We start from the raw sequence: 15,583 nt of genomic DNA on the forward strand, positions 1-15,583 counted from the left end.
AAGTCACGTGACACCACTTCTACCTCATGCTAGTCAAAAGCTAGTTAAAGGCAACCCCTAATTCAAAAGGAGGGGCATACATATTGGGAGGCAAGGTTCATTGGGGACATCTTTGGTGCTACCACAATATTTTACTAATCTAATTATCATAGATTATAAAATAATTTAAATATTTTTACACAGCCTTATTGTCTCCTCCCTATTCCACCAAAGTTTTTACATTTGATTTTTTTTTTTTTGGACAGGTTATCAAGGATCCCCCTCCACCACCACCCCCTGCACCAAAAGAGGTAAATGAGTGCCTTATAAGTGACCTTGGTGTTTTTTTTCTCTATTTAGATATTATCCCCAAATTTGATCAATTACATTGTTGTCAGATGACTATGATAACTATGTCTTGACTTTTGAATTTATGAAAATCAATTGTTATTCTTTATCCTCTTAGGATTTCTTTCATGTGCTAAAGGAACTGAATTCTTCACAGACTGATAAACATAGACTGGCCATCAGAATCAACAGTACATAGGGATTTAATTTTATAGCACTATATCAATAGTTCTGATGTCACTTATTTTATTTACATAAAGTTGGAAGAGCCAAACTGTCAGTTTAAAGATGTTATTATTTTCTTCAAAATGATTATTACTTTTATATTACTCTGTTAGCCAAAATTGCATCAGCAACATGAATACAGAATCTACGGACATTGTGCATTTCCCAACTGCCTGTCTTGTTAGTACAAATTTCGCAGAGTTCAAACTTACACATATATAGATGCTTTAAATGATTATTTAAATGTTGTCCTAATTTTAATGATTTATCTTTTTAAATATGAAGTGATGAATAGATTTCCAACAAACAGCTGATCCTCATAGTTAAGGAGTAACTTTTGGTAACCTAGTGAAATAAGGGCAATTCCTAAAATTGTGGAAGGGAAGGAGTCCTCGAATTCTGTAGAACTCCACTTGAAATTTATGCATGTGAGCATAAATGCATCCACATGCCCTGTATATAATTTTCATCACATTTCTTCTATATCAATGACATTATTCATAAAAATGTTTAAATGTGAGCCAGTTCTGAACAAACAATATTTTAAGAACTTAATTAAACCCACTTAAAAAAACTGTATCTACACAGGAGGAAGAAGAACCTCTGCCTACCAAGAAATGGCCAACTGTGGATGCTTCCTATTATGGTGGTCGAGGGGTCGGAGGAATTAAACGAATGGAGGTCAGTATCTTCAAAAAAAATAGAAGCTGCTAATCTCGAAAATGTATTTCTAGAACTATTAAGCCATGGAAACTGTGCTTTTCACAATTCAATATCACAATAATCATCCATTTTTACTTAACACTGGGTCTTTCGGGGATGATTCCTTTTCAATGGAATCATCCTGGCCGTTTCAAAACTGTTCAAGAACTGACTTCATGAGACAAAGAATTGCATTGATAAGATGCCTGAATTCTAAACGGCAAAACAAAGTTAGGGTTTTTCTCACTATTTTGGAAAAAATTACCTCAGAGAACATCAACTTTAAAGAAGTTGGCCACTTAAAGTTGCAACAATGCTTGTCTTTGAAAAGATCCAGCAGTTATGAACTATTTGAGAGAGAATGTTAAAATATTCAATAGTCTGGATATGACCTTATCACAAATGTAGAGGAAGCACATTTAAGGTTTCTTTTCTTTCTTTCTTTCTTTCTTTTTTTTTTTTACAGCTTTTAGTTACCACTTATGAATGATCATAATTAACATTAAGAATCATTTATAGAATGTATTGAATTTTTTGACTGGCTCAAAATGTGGATTGAAATTGAACTTTAATATTATACGTTAAAACTCCAATGAGGTCTTCTTACCACCATGAAATAGTTTTCAAAGTGATAGATTAATTAATAATAAGCAATCATCGCCAACACTGAGCCCTTAACAACAGTTTAGACAGGCCAGCATCTCACCCCAAGGAGCAATTGAAAGAATTTTCTCATTGATATATTGACTTTATCATTAAACATAAATCCTGGCATTTCCTCCTTATTCGTTATCCTTTAATTTTACTTCTTGATAAGGACTTTTTGTGTGTTGTGCAATCATTGTACGTCTCTTACTGTCATATCTGCTCTGTCCCATTACTGCCAGCAAAAATCAATAAGCTAATTAACAACCTCACAACTGTTGCAATTTTCTCTTTTTATACCTTTCAATAAAATTCAGATTCCCAAGGAGAGTTTCCCCTGTTCAGAATAAATTTCAGTATTCTTCAAAAGAAGCCCAGGCCTACTTAACATCGCTGTCATTACCAAAGTGGGTATTCAAGTCATCTGATAGTGATTCTCACTTTCTGGACCACATTCCATCTTAAAATAATGTACATTTCCCTAAGAGCTTGCCACTTTGTTGCTGAAATATCCTCTGACTCATTGCCAATAAGCCATGGAAAGGGCAGGTGCCAGAAGCTATTAAGCTTGTCTGTTGGAGAAGATACTGTGTGTGTGTTTGTTTGTAGGTAACTGAGAATATCAAGGAGTAGAGAGAACACGGCTAGGCTAGCTCTTGTTGCTTGACACATAAGGAAGGTCTTTTCTTTCCCCTTGCCTTTGTTGTGTCATTCTAGGCTTGGAGGAATGGGGAAAGAGTGGATTAGATGTTCCTGTGTATATAAAAAATACACTTCTAAATAAAATTGTTACATATGGATATCTAAATATGATCTGTCACAACCTATTTTTAGTTTATTTAGCCTTATTCCAAAATGTGTGTGTAAAAAGATCTATGCAAGGAGAAAAAAGATTTGACAGGATACACCACGTTATTAGTTTTCTCTGGATGGAGTGATTTTCAATTTGTGCTATATATTTCCTTATTTTTTCTTCACTTATTTGACAATGAGTATGCACTACTTTATATTCAGAATAATAAATTTAAGTCCATTTTGAAATCCGCACGTAAAATATCACATGACAACAAGATACGGATATATTAGTATGTGATATCTTAGTATGTTTTAAATGAATAAATATTATTAATGCTAAATACACTAGGAATTATGCCAGGTTTTTTTTAGTCCAATATTCCAGTCTTCCAAAGATTGAGATCTCTTTCTAAAGAAAAGGAAAGCATGGGCATGAACTCTTCCGAATGGGTCCTGAGTTAAAAGGAATATTATTGGTTTATGCTCAAGAAAGCCAAGGTCTCATGCACATTCTTGAATAACTCACATTTCAGGTTTTGTTACTGACTCTTAATATGTGAAATTATATCACCCGTCCTTTTCAGTTGAAGAAAATTTATGGAAAGGATTCGCCCACTTTTATTAAATCAGAGTCCATTTAGCCTTGGCTGATTTGGGCTACATTTTATGGAGTATTCCATCAATGAGATGGAAATGGGAATGAGAATGAGAAAAAAAAAGAGAAAATAAATTTGGGCTTTGAAAGGGGAAACACAATACATAAAAATACGCAATAAAAATTGAACCGAAAATTAAGCATCATTAAACTTTCTCAAACATGAACTTATTTAAACTTGGAGAGGGAAAAGAGAATACATAATCAGTTTTACAATCATGCCTATTCAAACCTGGAAAGTATTTCCCTTTAAAAAAATATCTTAAACTGGAGAAGGTAAAAGGCGTCACAGAAATTATGAGCACATCTGAATTACAGAACAAATCTTCCTAAGTAATGTTATTTTAAGCCAGTATATGGATTTTACCTAGAAATTTTTTCTTACTCCTCCTTTATATTAAATATTTAAACACTATGGCAATGACAATTTGCAGAAAGCTGGAACCAAGCTGATGTTAATGACAGATGTTAGCACAACTGATCCACAACACCTAATGACTTCAAATGTGTGTTTCTGCCAATTGAGCGTGAAACTGTTTTTGTTTCTTTTCTCAATTCTGAAATTGCTCCTTTATGATACAACCTCCTATTCATCCGAATATGCTCTAGAAATTATGGAATATCATTGTTTATAATGAAAGCCAAGCAGAGTTGAAAGAATTTAGCTATGAAGCTTGCACTTATTTTTTATAGTAAAAAAGTCAGACATATTAATTCTGCTAAGGTTCCTTGTAGTAACCTATTCCTGTTACTATTTTATCCTTTTTGACTATCTCAGTGTGATCAAACTAAAATATTAAAATTTATGCATATATATTTAATTGCTTTTAAGAGTTTTAGGAAAACTCTATAAAGTGTTTCCTAATTTTAGACTTTGAGACTGATTGAGAATTGTTTGTTGTGTTGTTTGATGATAGTGATAATGATGATGAAACAGTTACCTCATGAACTAACACTAATGAATTTATTTACTGAATTTCCTTTAGACTTCAGCCGCTATCTTTCATAAGCATAGTCCTTTGATAGTTGAGTCCCCCGTACTACCACCTTGGTCAGAACTCAGGTTGAACTAGCTTTGTGTTCTGTATCTGAAAACGGTGCCAGTGATACTTGGAGGAAGAATATGATTACCATAACCTCTGCGATATCAACTGTGAAGGCTGGGCTGTTAAAATCTATAATTTCCGAATGGATCTAAATTTTATCTACTTACATTTCAACTCTGCATTACTTCTCTGAGTTATGACATTCATGTTTACTTAACGGTGTATCTTCTTTTGTTTTTTGTTTTTTCCCTTAAAATTGAGACTTTACAACTGCAAGGATATGTTTTAGAGTTTTTTTTAGTTCAATTTAGCTATTTTATAAGTTCTAGTTTATCTGGGTGAAGACACTGTAATTTGAAAGAGAAGGTCGTTTCTCTGGAAAGAAAGCCAACTATCTAGCTCTAAAAGTTTAATGGTGTTTAAAACAATTTTAACAACCTCATAAAGAACATTCTAGTACCACTGATCACACTGAAAGATACAGATACATTTTAATGACTCAGCAGGGTCCACTTGAAATTGAGAGCCCATTCTAAAATTGCAGTATAAAGAGGTAAAAACATCTAAAGAAGCCTTATCAAAAAGCTGTGAATAGTTCTTTCTATGAACAGTAATCATCCGTATCCCTACCCACTAACTCAGGTCATTACAATGCGTTAAAAAGTATTTAATCGTTCTTCCTTTGTAGAAATCACTTCACTGGGGAGTCATAGCGAGCCCTGGACAGGCTGTCCCACTTCTTTGTAGACCCTCACTGATCTCATCTTTGTCTTCTTTGGTAACTAACGTCCCTGAGTTTTGAACATCTCTACTGCTCCTGCTTGGACAAAGCCTTCCTTCAGGAGCCACATCCTATTCACATGTCCACACGTGAAAAAAGTCTAGCTAAGATTTAGCTCTGAATTCCTGTTCACTGAAAAACAAAGAAAATAATCATTTGACCCTCTGGTTTTTCAATGTCTAGAGTTTTCAGAGAAGGGAATTCCCTAAAATTTGTAGAATTCCCTGGTGACCTGAATTTTTCTCTTCAAAGCAGAGTCTTTTGAGATTCCACTTCCTCAATGAAAAATCAATATGTCAAATAACCATACTCAAATGAGCAAAGGAACTAAAGACTGAAAGCTACTTTACAATCAAGCTTTACAAAACTAAAGAAAATCATATATAATTATTTTATTTCCAAAGGCTAAATGTTTAAATCATACTTTTGCCTTAACCAAATCTGATGCAAAGTTTGGAAGAAACAATTAACTCCTTTGTGTAAAATATATTTGTAATATTCAAACCTATTAACCAATTAACCCATTTCAGACTGCCTATATTCAAATCCCTGTCCTGCTACTTACTAGCTTTGTGGTTTTGGACATGTCACTTAACCTCTCTGTGTCTCAGTTTACTCATCTGGAAGGAAAAAACCTAGTATCTGTCTCATTGCATCTTTTATTAGATTAAATGCAGATTGGCACATAGTAATCATTCAGTAAATGCTAATTATCACCATCATTATCATCTATTTCCTCCGGTGCCATCAGTATATATGGGTGTTTGTTTGGCTGGAAGGGGAACATTCCCAATTGGAGAACAGAATTGGAGAACACTGTCATGCATTTCATATGTAAACCACAACTTAACTCCTTATTTGAAACAGTGGAGAAATGGTTGCTTCAAATTTAATTGACTCTAGATTTTTACAAAGGGCCTTTTTTTGTAGGATCTTAATATTAAATATGTAAGGAGTGGTGAGAAATCTATTAAATCTCAGAAGAGGAGGAATTTGGCGTTAGTATACTTACTCATCTTCCTTTTACTGTGAGGTGGTGAACCAAAGGACCACTGGGCACATAAGAGCTTGTTCTTCTAGGATACTGTATGTCTCATAAGAGTATCTCCCCTCTGTTTTAAAGGTTCGTTGGGGTGATAAAGGATCTACTGAGGAAGGCGCAAGGCTAGAGAAAGCCAAAAATGCTGTGGTGACGATTCCTGAAGAAACAGAGGAACCCGTCAGGCCTCGACCACCTCGACCCAAACCCACGCACCAGCCTCCCCAGACAAAGTGGTACACACCAATTAAGGTAACTGTCCACATGTTGTGTAATTTAACTGAAACTTCCTAGGGAAACTATAACTCTCAAGAAATGATAGCTCTTTTAGTCTCCCTCTTCCACCCCCACCACCCGCAATTCTCTGAAGGAGGACCAAGGTACATTAGATAGCAGACATTCATTTTACATCATAACAACTGAATACTTTCGCAGCAACAAGAACCTCTGTTTTTGTTATTTATTTATTTATTAGTTTAATGAAATGAGAGTAGAGAATAAGGCTTTCCCGTCTTCATTTTAACTCATTTATTCGGCAAATAGAAGTTGAGAACATTGCCTAAGCATTTACAAATCATGTTCCCTGCAGGGCCGTCTTGACGCGCTCTGGGCTTTGTTGCGGCGGCAGTACGACCGGGTTTCCCTGATGCGACCTCAGGAAGGAGACGAGGTTTGTATGTGGGGATGTGCTGGGAAGGGCTGACCTGACCGCGTGGGTCCATATAATGAAGTTAGTGAAATAATCATCAAAAAGAATTTAAAGCCCTCATTACACTTGAGGAAGAAATTATTATTGTCTTGTGCAAATTCCTATTACATAGGGTGCTTAATAAATTATCTAATGTTAGAATCCATCTTCAAGCCACTGTTTAACACAAGTCCCTTTTCAAGGAGTACATAAAAATTAGGGTCCATTGTACAAATGCTTTGATAAGCACACTCACTGCTTCAGCCTTTGACTTGGACGACATCATGTTCTGACGTTTCACCCAGTGGGGAGGACAGACTGGGCGTTAGTAGTTGAAACCTCTCTCTAGCATTTACTAGCAATGTGCCTGGGGAACATGCTTCAGAGCCTCTGTTTCTTTACAAATAAATATGTATTTCCTTACCTCCAACAGTTGATTTAATCTCATTTCGTGAATATATGAAAGTGTCTTTAAAGTTATAAAGCATTATAGAAATCTGCAATGGTGAGATATAGACACAGGTATGTATAAAAATACATATATACACACACATATATATATGTGTATGCATTTTCCCTAAAAAGGAAGACTATTTGAGGCTTTTTTGTTTTGGGAAATTTGGCTAGAATTCTCCAGTTTTATAATTTCTTTAAGATACTAGCACTATTTCCTATTGTATCAATGTAAGAAAAATCGCTTAAAACCTTTTCATATGTAACACTGGGCAGGTTTGGTTCAGAGAGACAACACTGTTTATAACAGGATCGTTTCGTTCTGTGTCAATGTGATTATCATTCTGTTTTAACAAGTGCATGAACTTCACTTCAGCTTCAGAGGACTTGAGGTTCATTCAGGTCTGATAGGCTACTTTTTTTAAGGCTGAAATAATTGATTAGATTAATATTTATTTTACAGTGCCAAGCTAAGTTATATTTAGTGTTATATGATTCTAGCTTGGTGTTTAAAATACAAAAACATCAAAATCTTAAGATTTTACTTCTATGAGATGGCGGTAATTTTTAAAACATCTGAGTTCAACCATTTAGGAAATCCTATTTGAGAAAATATTCCTGGAATATTCCCAATAGATCATTTGCCCTTTGCTAGGACCATAGGTCGAGAGAACCAGGTGGTTTCTGAAGCAGCCTCTTTCATTACCAGACCACTGTGGTTAATAGAAAGTTCTTATATGTAATGAAATTTGTGCCTCTGTTTAAATTCATGCATGATCTGAGTTCTGCTTCTGGAGCAACATATAACTACTTACTCTTCAACATGCTAAATTTCTACTTTACCTGTTTTAAAATTGCTTTCATGCATCATCTTAGTTTTTTCTCCCCCAGGTTAGACATTAGTTCATTTGTTCAATAATTTTCATCTTTTTAAGTACTGGGTATTGCACTAGCACTGAAGATGTATTGGCCAGCAAAAATAGACAATGGTTCCAGCACTTGCCAACACTTTATATATTCTTTTAACTCTCATGATTAAAATTTAGCTTTTAGCCTTTATCGTTCCCACTAATTTTGGCTTAATTCAATAATTTTTGGATTATAAATATGCACAAATGTCATCAGGTCATACTGGGGGGTGGGTACAAACTGTAGCCTTTGCCTTTAAGAAACGTAAAATTTGTTTGGGAAACAACACACATACAAAAATAATATTTATTCCAGAGTGTGGTCTGGGCCATATTATAGATAGGTACCACGTACTCTTGAGTGCATAGAGGAAGAGATGAACTCATCCTGGAGGAATTTGGGGATGCTGCTTCAAAAACATAGGCCTTTTGTCTTTGAAAATGGGTGGGGTTTCATCACGTGGAGTTCAGTGCAATGAGCATTTCCATAGATGAAGCGTCATGAGCAGAGTCTCTGAGGCAGCCAAGAATAGTGATCTGTGGTTTATATGATAGTCTTGGGTTGGAGGTTAAACCATATTGATAGGTTGGGAATAGAAGAGAAGGCATCTGAGTGGATAAATTGATATATTTGGTTTTTTAAATAATGCGTTATACTCATTCTTTCATTCGCTCAACAACTATTTATCTAATGCCTAACATGTACCAAGCATTTTGTTAAATATCAAATAAATTTAACATTCTTCTTAAATTATAGTGCAAGAATATTCTATGTGTTGTCCCAACAGATTAGAGAATTATTTTTTTATGATTGAAGAGTAATGCCCCATTATTTTGACCAAGATTTACTTTGTTTTTTAATAATTGGTCACACTTTTGTCTAATATAGTCCTAAAGCCTTTTATTCTAACTCTTGAGGTTAAATTGTTTCAAAATTCAGAATTTTTCAGATTTTAGGACTACATATATAGTCCATATATCAGATATTATATAAAGCAGCATCTCCTGATCACATTATTGAGACATTTTCCTACAGAAATATTAATTCTACAAGTGGGTAGACTATAAATAGTCTCAAGTTAGTTCAGGTCAGGTTTTGCTTCCAAATGACGATGTTTGGTCACAAACTTAGCATAAAACTTTCAGTTTTCAAAGATTTTGTATTTCAAAGATATAAATAAAACAGTAGAACTTTATTGTGTGTTAACTAAAACTCCAGTGTTCCACTCTTCACCTATGTATGCTCTTTATGATTTTTATTTGTTTTTATTTAAATTCAGGACTTTAAGCTTAGTAAACATCAATTGTTGGTTCAATTAATTGATTTGTTTTCCCAACAAATCTATATTATGATTATATGTGTGCCTGACACAGTCTGACTTACTCTTTCTTCATAATACCTATTCTTGATAGCTTTACTGCTTCCAACATTTTGTCAGCTGCAAATTTTTGTCACTTACTTCAAGCCACTGTCAAAAGCTCAATATGGTACTACTCCATGAGAGCTTTTCCCCACAGGTTGACACTCCACAGTTAATTGACATTAATATGGTAAACCTAGCAACCCACCCTTAGTACATACTCAGTTTATGTCTTATTCACAAGGATAATTAATAAATTTTGTTAAATAATTGGCTGAATTTAAGGTCTAATGTATATTTATGTATTCCCCCAACCAACCAAACCAATGATGCAAAATTATTTGATCATGGAAATCAGGTAAGCTTAGCATGATTTGCCCTTTTGCTTCTGTTTCTTGCTAGTGATCCTTTATAATATTATTTTTTAGACTGGGATTTCATGTCAAGTTTATAGTTACCAGCATATAACTTTTTTCCTTTAGATAACTTGGGAAATCTTTGTCCTCCTCCCTTTCTTATTTCCCATCTCCCCATTTTTCATGTTTCACAAAGATTATTAAGAATATCTGAGTTTCTGTTAACTCCACGTCGTCAACCAGGTCCTCTTCATTTGGTAGAATTAATTCCAATATACACTTCCCATCCCACACATATACTTAACTATAACCTGTATTTTTTCAGAGATTAAGTGATAGAATTACACAGCAAGAATCATTCCAACACTTTAGCAGAATTGGTGTTCTGTACATTATTAGCACAACTGATGAGTCCGGGCATTTGTTATATGTTTACATTATGTTTTAGGAAGTCATCATACTGTTTTGGTTGCCTGGTCTCTGGAATGCTTTACTTCCATCCTTCCTTCACCAATTCCTTCCTTCCTTCCATCTGTCCAGCATCTTATTTTTTTCTCTTTGTTTCGTCTCAAACACATTTATCTCCTTTCACTTTCAGGTTTTCTAATTTCTTATACTAGTTTATGCATTTCTTATATGCTACACTAATTTTCTCTTTGGCTTCTTCTCCTGAAGGAAGCCTCTTAATTGCTCTATTCTTATTCTCACGAGAACAGTAGATATCGTATTGACAAGGCCAACCATGTGACTCTGTGATACTTGTGCCCAAAAGAATCTGCACCAATCATAGGACACTTAATCATAGTAAATATTTGGTGGATTTTATTTAGAAGGCTTTAAAATTACTGAAATATATCAAATATTATTGTCCAAAAAAGTAATATTTAATTATATGTTTAAATAAAACCATGTTTGCATGGTGCAGTGGCATAATCTGTACTGACACTCTAACATTCTACAAATTTTATAAGAAAAAGAACACACAATATTTCTTAGATTCTAGTACTTGTTTTAGAGTATCTTTATTTGATAAACAAAGTAATTTATCCAGTAAGAAAATGAGGAAGAGGCAGAAGAGAATAAGGGATTCCGAGCATATTTGGCACAACTGATTTTGATGCGTGATAGTAGAATAGGATGGTTTGCTGTGGTAATGCTTTATCTGTGCATGAGAAGACCATGGCTCACCATTACCTCTAATTATTGGGGCTAGTTATTTAAGCCCTCAAAAATTAAACTGCCTGAAATCTATGGTTTTCACCAATTTAGTTTAGATAGACATGGTTTGTCTCATAGGATTCCATGGAGTAGAGAAAATTTTAAATTTAGGAGACTGAGATGACCAAGTGGCAGTGTCCTCCACTTCTCTGGCTAATCTTTGTGTTGAATTTTCTTGGCAAGCCAGGGCATAATCATTGGATGAGAAAATTAGTCTTGGGGTTCTTTTGAGAGCGTTAGATAACCTCCTTCACCTGTGATTGGGCTCCACCGCATAACAAAGGGTAACCTCGGTCTTCAGCCTTCTCCCCTGAAACCAATCAGTACTTGATTAAATTCAGTTAAACACTGAACTGAAACTACTCAGACTACTCAGCACAGATTTCATATATGTGTGTACTATGTATACAGTAGATATTCATTGTCCTTTGAAACTGTTTACCACTTGGATATCATAAATCTGTTTTTCTCATTAAATTTTCCCATTAAATATTAGGAAATTTGTAAATAGTATTGTATCAGCTTAGGTTACATACACTGATTCCCCCTGAAAAGGTTTGTCTCTGCATACCAAATAATTCATTGGAACAAATGTTATTAATTATTCAAAGCCAATTCTTTTAAAAAGAAACTTTTATCAACATAAATTGGTGAATAAATTTTGCAAATAATTTTATTTTCCTGTGCTTGCAAAGGCTTGTGTGCGCTTCCTGTTGATTTGAAGTATTTATATACTGGTATAGGAGGTTTGTGTATTTGTGTGTGTGTGTGTGTGTGTGTGTGTGTAAAGCAATTTGTACATTGTAGAACTTAGAAGACTTTTGGAAAAATTTTCTAATCATTGGACATGGATGCAGTTTGTTTTATATTGTCAAGAATGTCGACCTTCTCATTTGTGAATATTAAAGGAAGCAATAGTCCTTCTCTCTTTTTCCTTTTTTAAAGGCAAAACAAACTTTATGCTGCTTAAGAGAATAAAACAGAATTGTTTTCAGGTTGTGGCTGATGGTTCCACAATAACAGAACCTCTGCCTACTCAAAGGCGTGTTTTCTACCTCGGAAAACAATCTTGTCATTTATTTATAAATTGTTTACTGCAGATTCTTCCTCTTGAGAGTCTAGTAGACAAATCAGCGTACGTAGAACTAAGCCCAGAGTCACGCACGTTGTTACTCCGCAAGTCCCATCACGCTGGCTTTCAAGCCAAACGCTCTCCTTTTACGGCTCCGAGGCCGCACTGGGCTCATTTGCGGAAGAATTCACAGCTGAGTTGAAAGCCTTGATCAAGTAATTGAAGTTCAGGCATAAAGTATCAAAGCGGCGCGAGAACTCTCGCTCCGCGCCGGCTCGCGCTGCCTCCCGCGCCCCAGCCCCTGCCGAGGCGGCGGGGCCGCGGGCTTTGATGGCGGCCGCAACTCCTCCGAGTCATGAATGTTTCAGCGCGCGGCGCGCGAGGTGAGGGCCGCGCGTCCAGGTGTAAACTAGCAGGTTGTCGCCGACATCTGTTTGCAGCAGCGGCAGCGGCCTCCCCAGGCCGCGGCGAGCGCCCGGATTGTCAGCGGAGGTAGTTGAGAGCGGCAGAAGCGTTTTGGTCTCTCGCTCGCTGCCTGGAGGCCTGAAACACCAAAGGTAGGAGTGGGGGTGGACACAGCTGCGCTCCCAAACTTGCCTTAGGCACAAATAAAGAGATCTAATGCAGTTTGACTCCGTTGCGGTGGGGAGACAAGGACAGAAAGCCACTTCAGAGACAACTTAACGCTGCAACATCTGCCGCCAAGTTTCCAGGGAGTGACAGGGGACAGCAGGTACAGATCGAAGTCTCCACATAAACAACCTCCGCTAAGCCGTGGACCCTTTTGAAGGGCCGCCATCAAACGGGCTGGAGTCCGCAGCAGGAGTTTGGTTTTCAAAGAAGTGTTTTGTTTTTGCAATAACAAGGTAATTTATAAATGATGCATTACCATGCGTTCTTTTTATTTGAAAAGAGTGAGTTAGAGAAGCAGAAAGACAAAGAAAGAAGAAAGCGCAGCGCAAGTTTTGGAGTTGTTCCACAAACCAATTAAATCTCCGAGGAGCTTCTTGGCTGTAACCGAGGTTATGTTAACCTTCAGACCGCGATCCCTCCTTCACCAGTGAGCAGACATAAATTTATATTCTGCAATAGAAGAATCCTGGGGTTGGTAACACCCGTGAAGTACATCTACTATTTGTTTTTAAACTTTTATCATAGGGCTTCTTGTTACATGGAGGTGAAATGGAATTGCATTTTTTTCCCAGATGAATGTGATTTTTTTTAGTAAAACAAAATTTAGAAAATTGCATTGACTTCAGTTTTCTTCGTATTTATAAAGGCTTCAGTACCTGCAGTTGGATGTTAAAAATAAAATTTTAAGTCAAAAGTAAGAATTACACGTTCCTTTAACATTTTCCTCTTTTGAGCGGGCTCCCCCTCTACCACCTAGATTCAGCCAGAAAAAAATTCAGGAATGTGAATAATTTTCACTAGAAATATTACGAAAACCTAATTGTGCGCACAATCACATATGTGTGACATAATAGAATTGGTTACAATATTAGCCTGACAAGTAAAGCTCCAGGGCATGGTAAAAGAATAGTCCAGAGTAATGTAAACTATTATCATTAATAAAATTTAGGCTCCCTACCCTGAGGAAGTGTCTGCAGGACCACTGTGAGATAAAGGAAGGGTACCTTCTTAAAGGCATCCTTCTGAATGGGAGTAGGGAGGGAGCAATGGCCTGGGGAGAGATGCTGGTGTGTGGCAACGTTTTCATCAGTCAGTGGTGAAGTAAGCAACATAAGTGCATAGTGAGTTCCAAATTAAGTTAAATTTATGTTGAGAAGACTTTTGTTGTGCAGATATAATTTTCATTTGTTTTTGAAATAAAGTCTATTCTGATAGAATTCAATGCCAGTTCTCCCATCTTTTAAAAAATCTGAGAACATAGGTTCATTTCAAAGGCACCAGAGAAGCCTCAGTGGCACATGATTCAGGCTAGAACTCCGGTTCACATCTCTAGTTCTGGATTTATGCTCACTCCTCTGCCAGTCCTGCTTCTCAGTTCTCATGCTCAAAACAAACTGGCCTCACCTTCTTCAGTGGCGGCCTCTTCAAAGATTCTAACCCTCCCAAGGATCGCTCTGAACTCCCTTATGCTTTCAAGTCATCTTCACTATTAAACCACTCCATCTCCGGACTGGAGAAGCATCTTGATAGCAGAGATTTTGTGCCACGCTGCCTTTAAGTTCCCCATCGCATTTGCAAAATGTAAACCACTGTGGGTGTTTCTGAGCAGATTGAAACTGTCACTTAAATGATTCGAGATTTCAAACGTTTTTAGTGCTTAGCATTATGCTGCTAATGACTGCATTCTTAAACTTAATTTTTAGATTCCATATTGATCTTTTGTGTCATATAGCCAGAGTTTAGAATAAATTTTAAGAACTGTAAGAAAACCCTTTATTTTAGCCTAATCGAGTCAGTCCTATTGTACACAAAATGCACATGGTCCCTTCAAATCTTTCCTTTTTTTAATACTTTAGAGAAAAATATCAATATGTTTTAAAACTGAAAATTGATTCCTTACGTTTTATTTCTGCAAGATCTGAAATTTTACGTGATCCTTTAGGCCAGTTACCATGTGACATCACTGGGAAAGAGTACCACTAGACTTTCCCGTTACCCTTTGTGTCATTACTAGTACCTTTCCTTCTTAGTATCTCTTGTCTTCATATTTCAGGGCAGCCTTAAAATGCCTTAAATATCCAGTTTAAATTAGTAGAAGCAATTAACTTTGGTTTGTACATATTTGGAAGATAAATTTTTACTAGAACACACATGTCATGAACATGCCATTATTACTACAATCCTGCTGACTGATTTGTGAGTGTGTGTATAGGTATAGATGTGAGTGTGTGTATGCTATGTTTACTATAAATATAAATGTATGTGTATTCCTGTAGAACATGTTTTCTCAGTGTATATCATCAGCCAATGTCCGTTATAGTGGAAAATAAATTCATGAAATAGAGTGCTTTTTTGATACCATTTCTTAGCTTAAATAAAACTCTCTCTTAATTATGTATATAAGTTGGCAAGTGTTGACTCACTTTGGTTCCGTAAAGTGAAATACAGAATATGTGACATTTAATCATTTAGATTACCAAATATTAATTTTTTCCAGAGAAAATATAAATAGAACTTGGATATTTAATTGTTTTTTCCCCCCATCCAAACGTAATTTATATTTAGTGGCATCATATGCATTTTATGTATTAAATTGTAAGTTTAGGTAGAGATATTTCTTGATTATAATTGATCAGCAACCTTTTGATAATCGAGACAAATTATTTGTGTAATTTCCTC

The 15,583-nt window shown here is 35.8% G+C and overlaps 1 protein-coding gene across 1 annotated transcript in view; it reads left to right on the forward strand.

Annotated features, from left to right (window-relative positions):
- ANTXR2 (ANTXR cell adhesion molecule 2) overlaps window positions 1–15,583 on the forward strand; it is a 135,811-nt gene that overhangs the window by 73,636 nt on the left and 46,592 nt on the right. The window contains exons 13-16 of the mRNA XM_046656705.1: window positions 246–290; window positions 1,141–1,233; window positions 6,300–6,467; window positions 6,805–6,885. Of these exons, the coding sequence (XP_046512661.1) occupies window positions 246–290; window positions 1,141–1,233; window positions 6,300–6,467; window positions 6,805–6,885 (387 nt within the window). The remainder of the gene's footprint in view (window positions 1–245; window positions 291–1,140; window positions 1,234–6,299; window positions 6,468–6,804; window positions 6,886–15,583) is intronic.

The sequence above is a fragment of the Equus quagga genome, chromosome 3 (genome assembly GCF_021613505.1).
Source record: "Equus quagga isolate Etosha38 chromosome 3, UCLA_HA_Equagga_1.0, whole genome shotgun sequence".
NCBI classification, from domain to species: domain Eukaryota; kingdom Metazoa; phylum Chordata; class Mammalia; order Perissodactyla; family Equidae; genus Equus; species Equus quagga.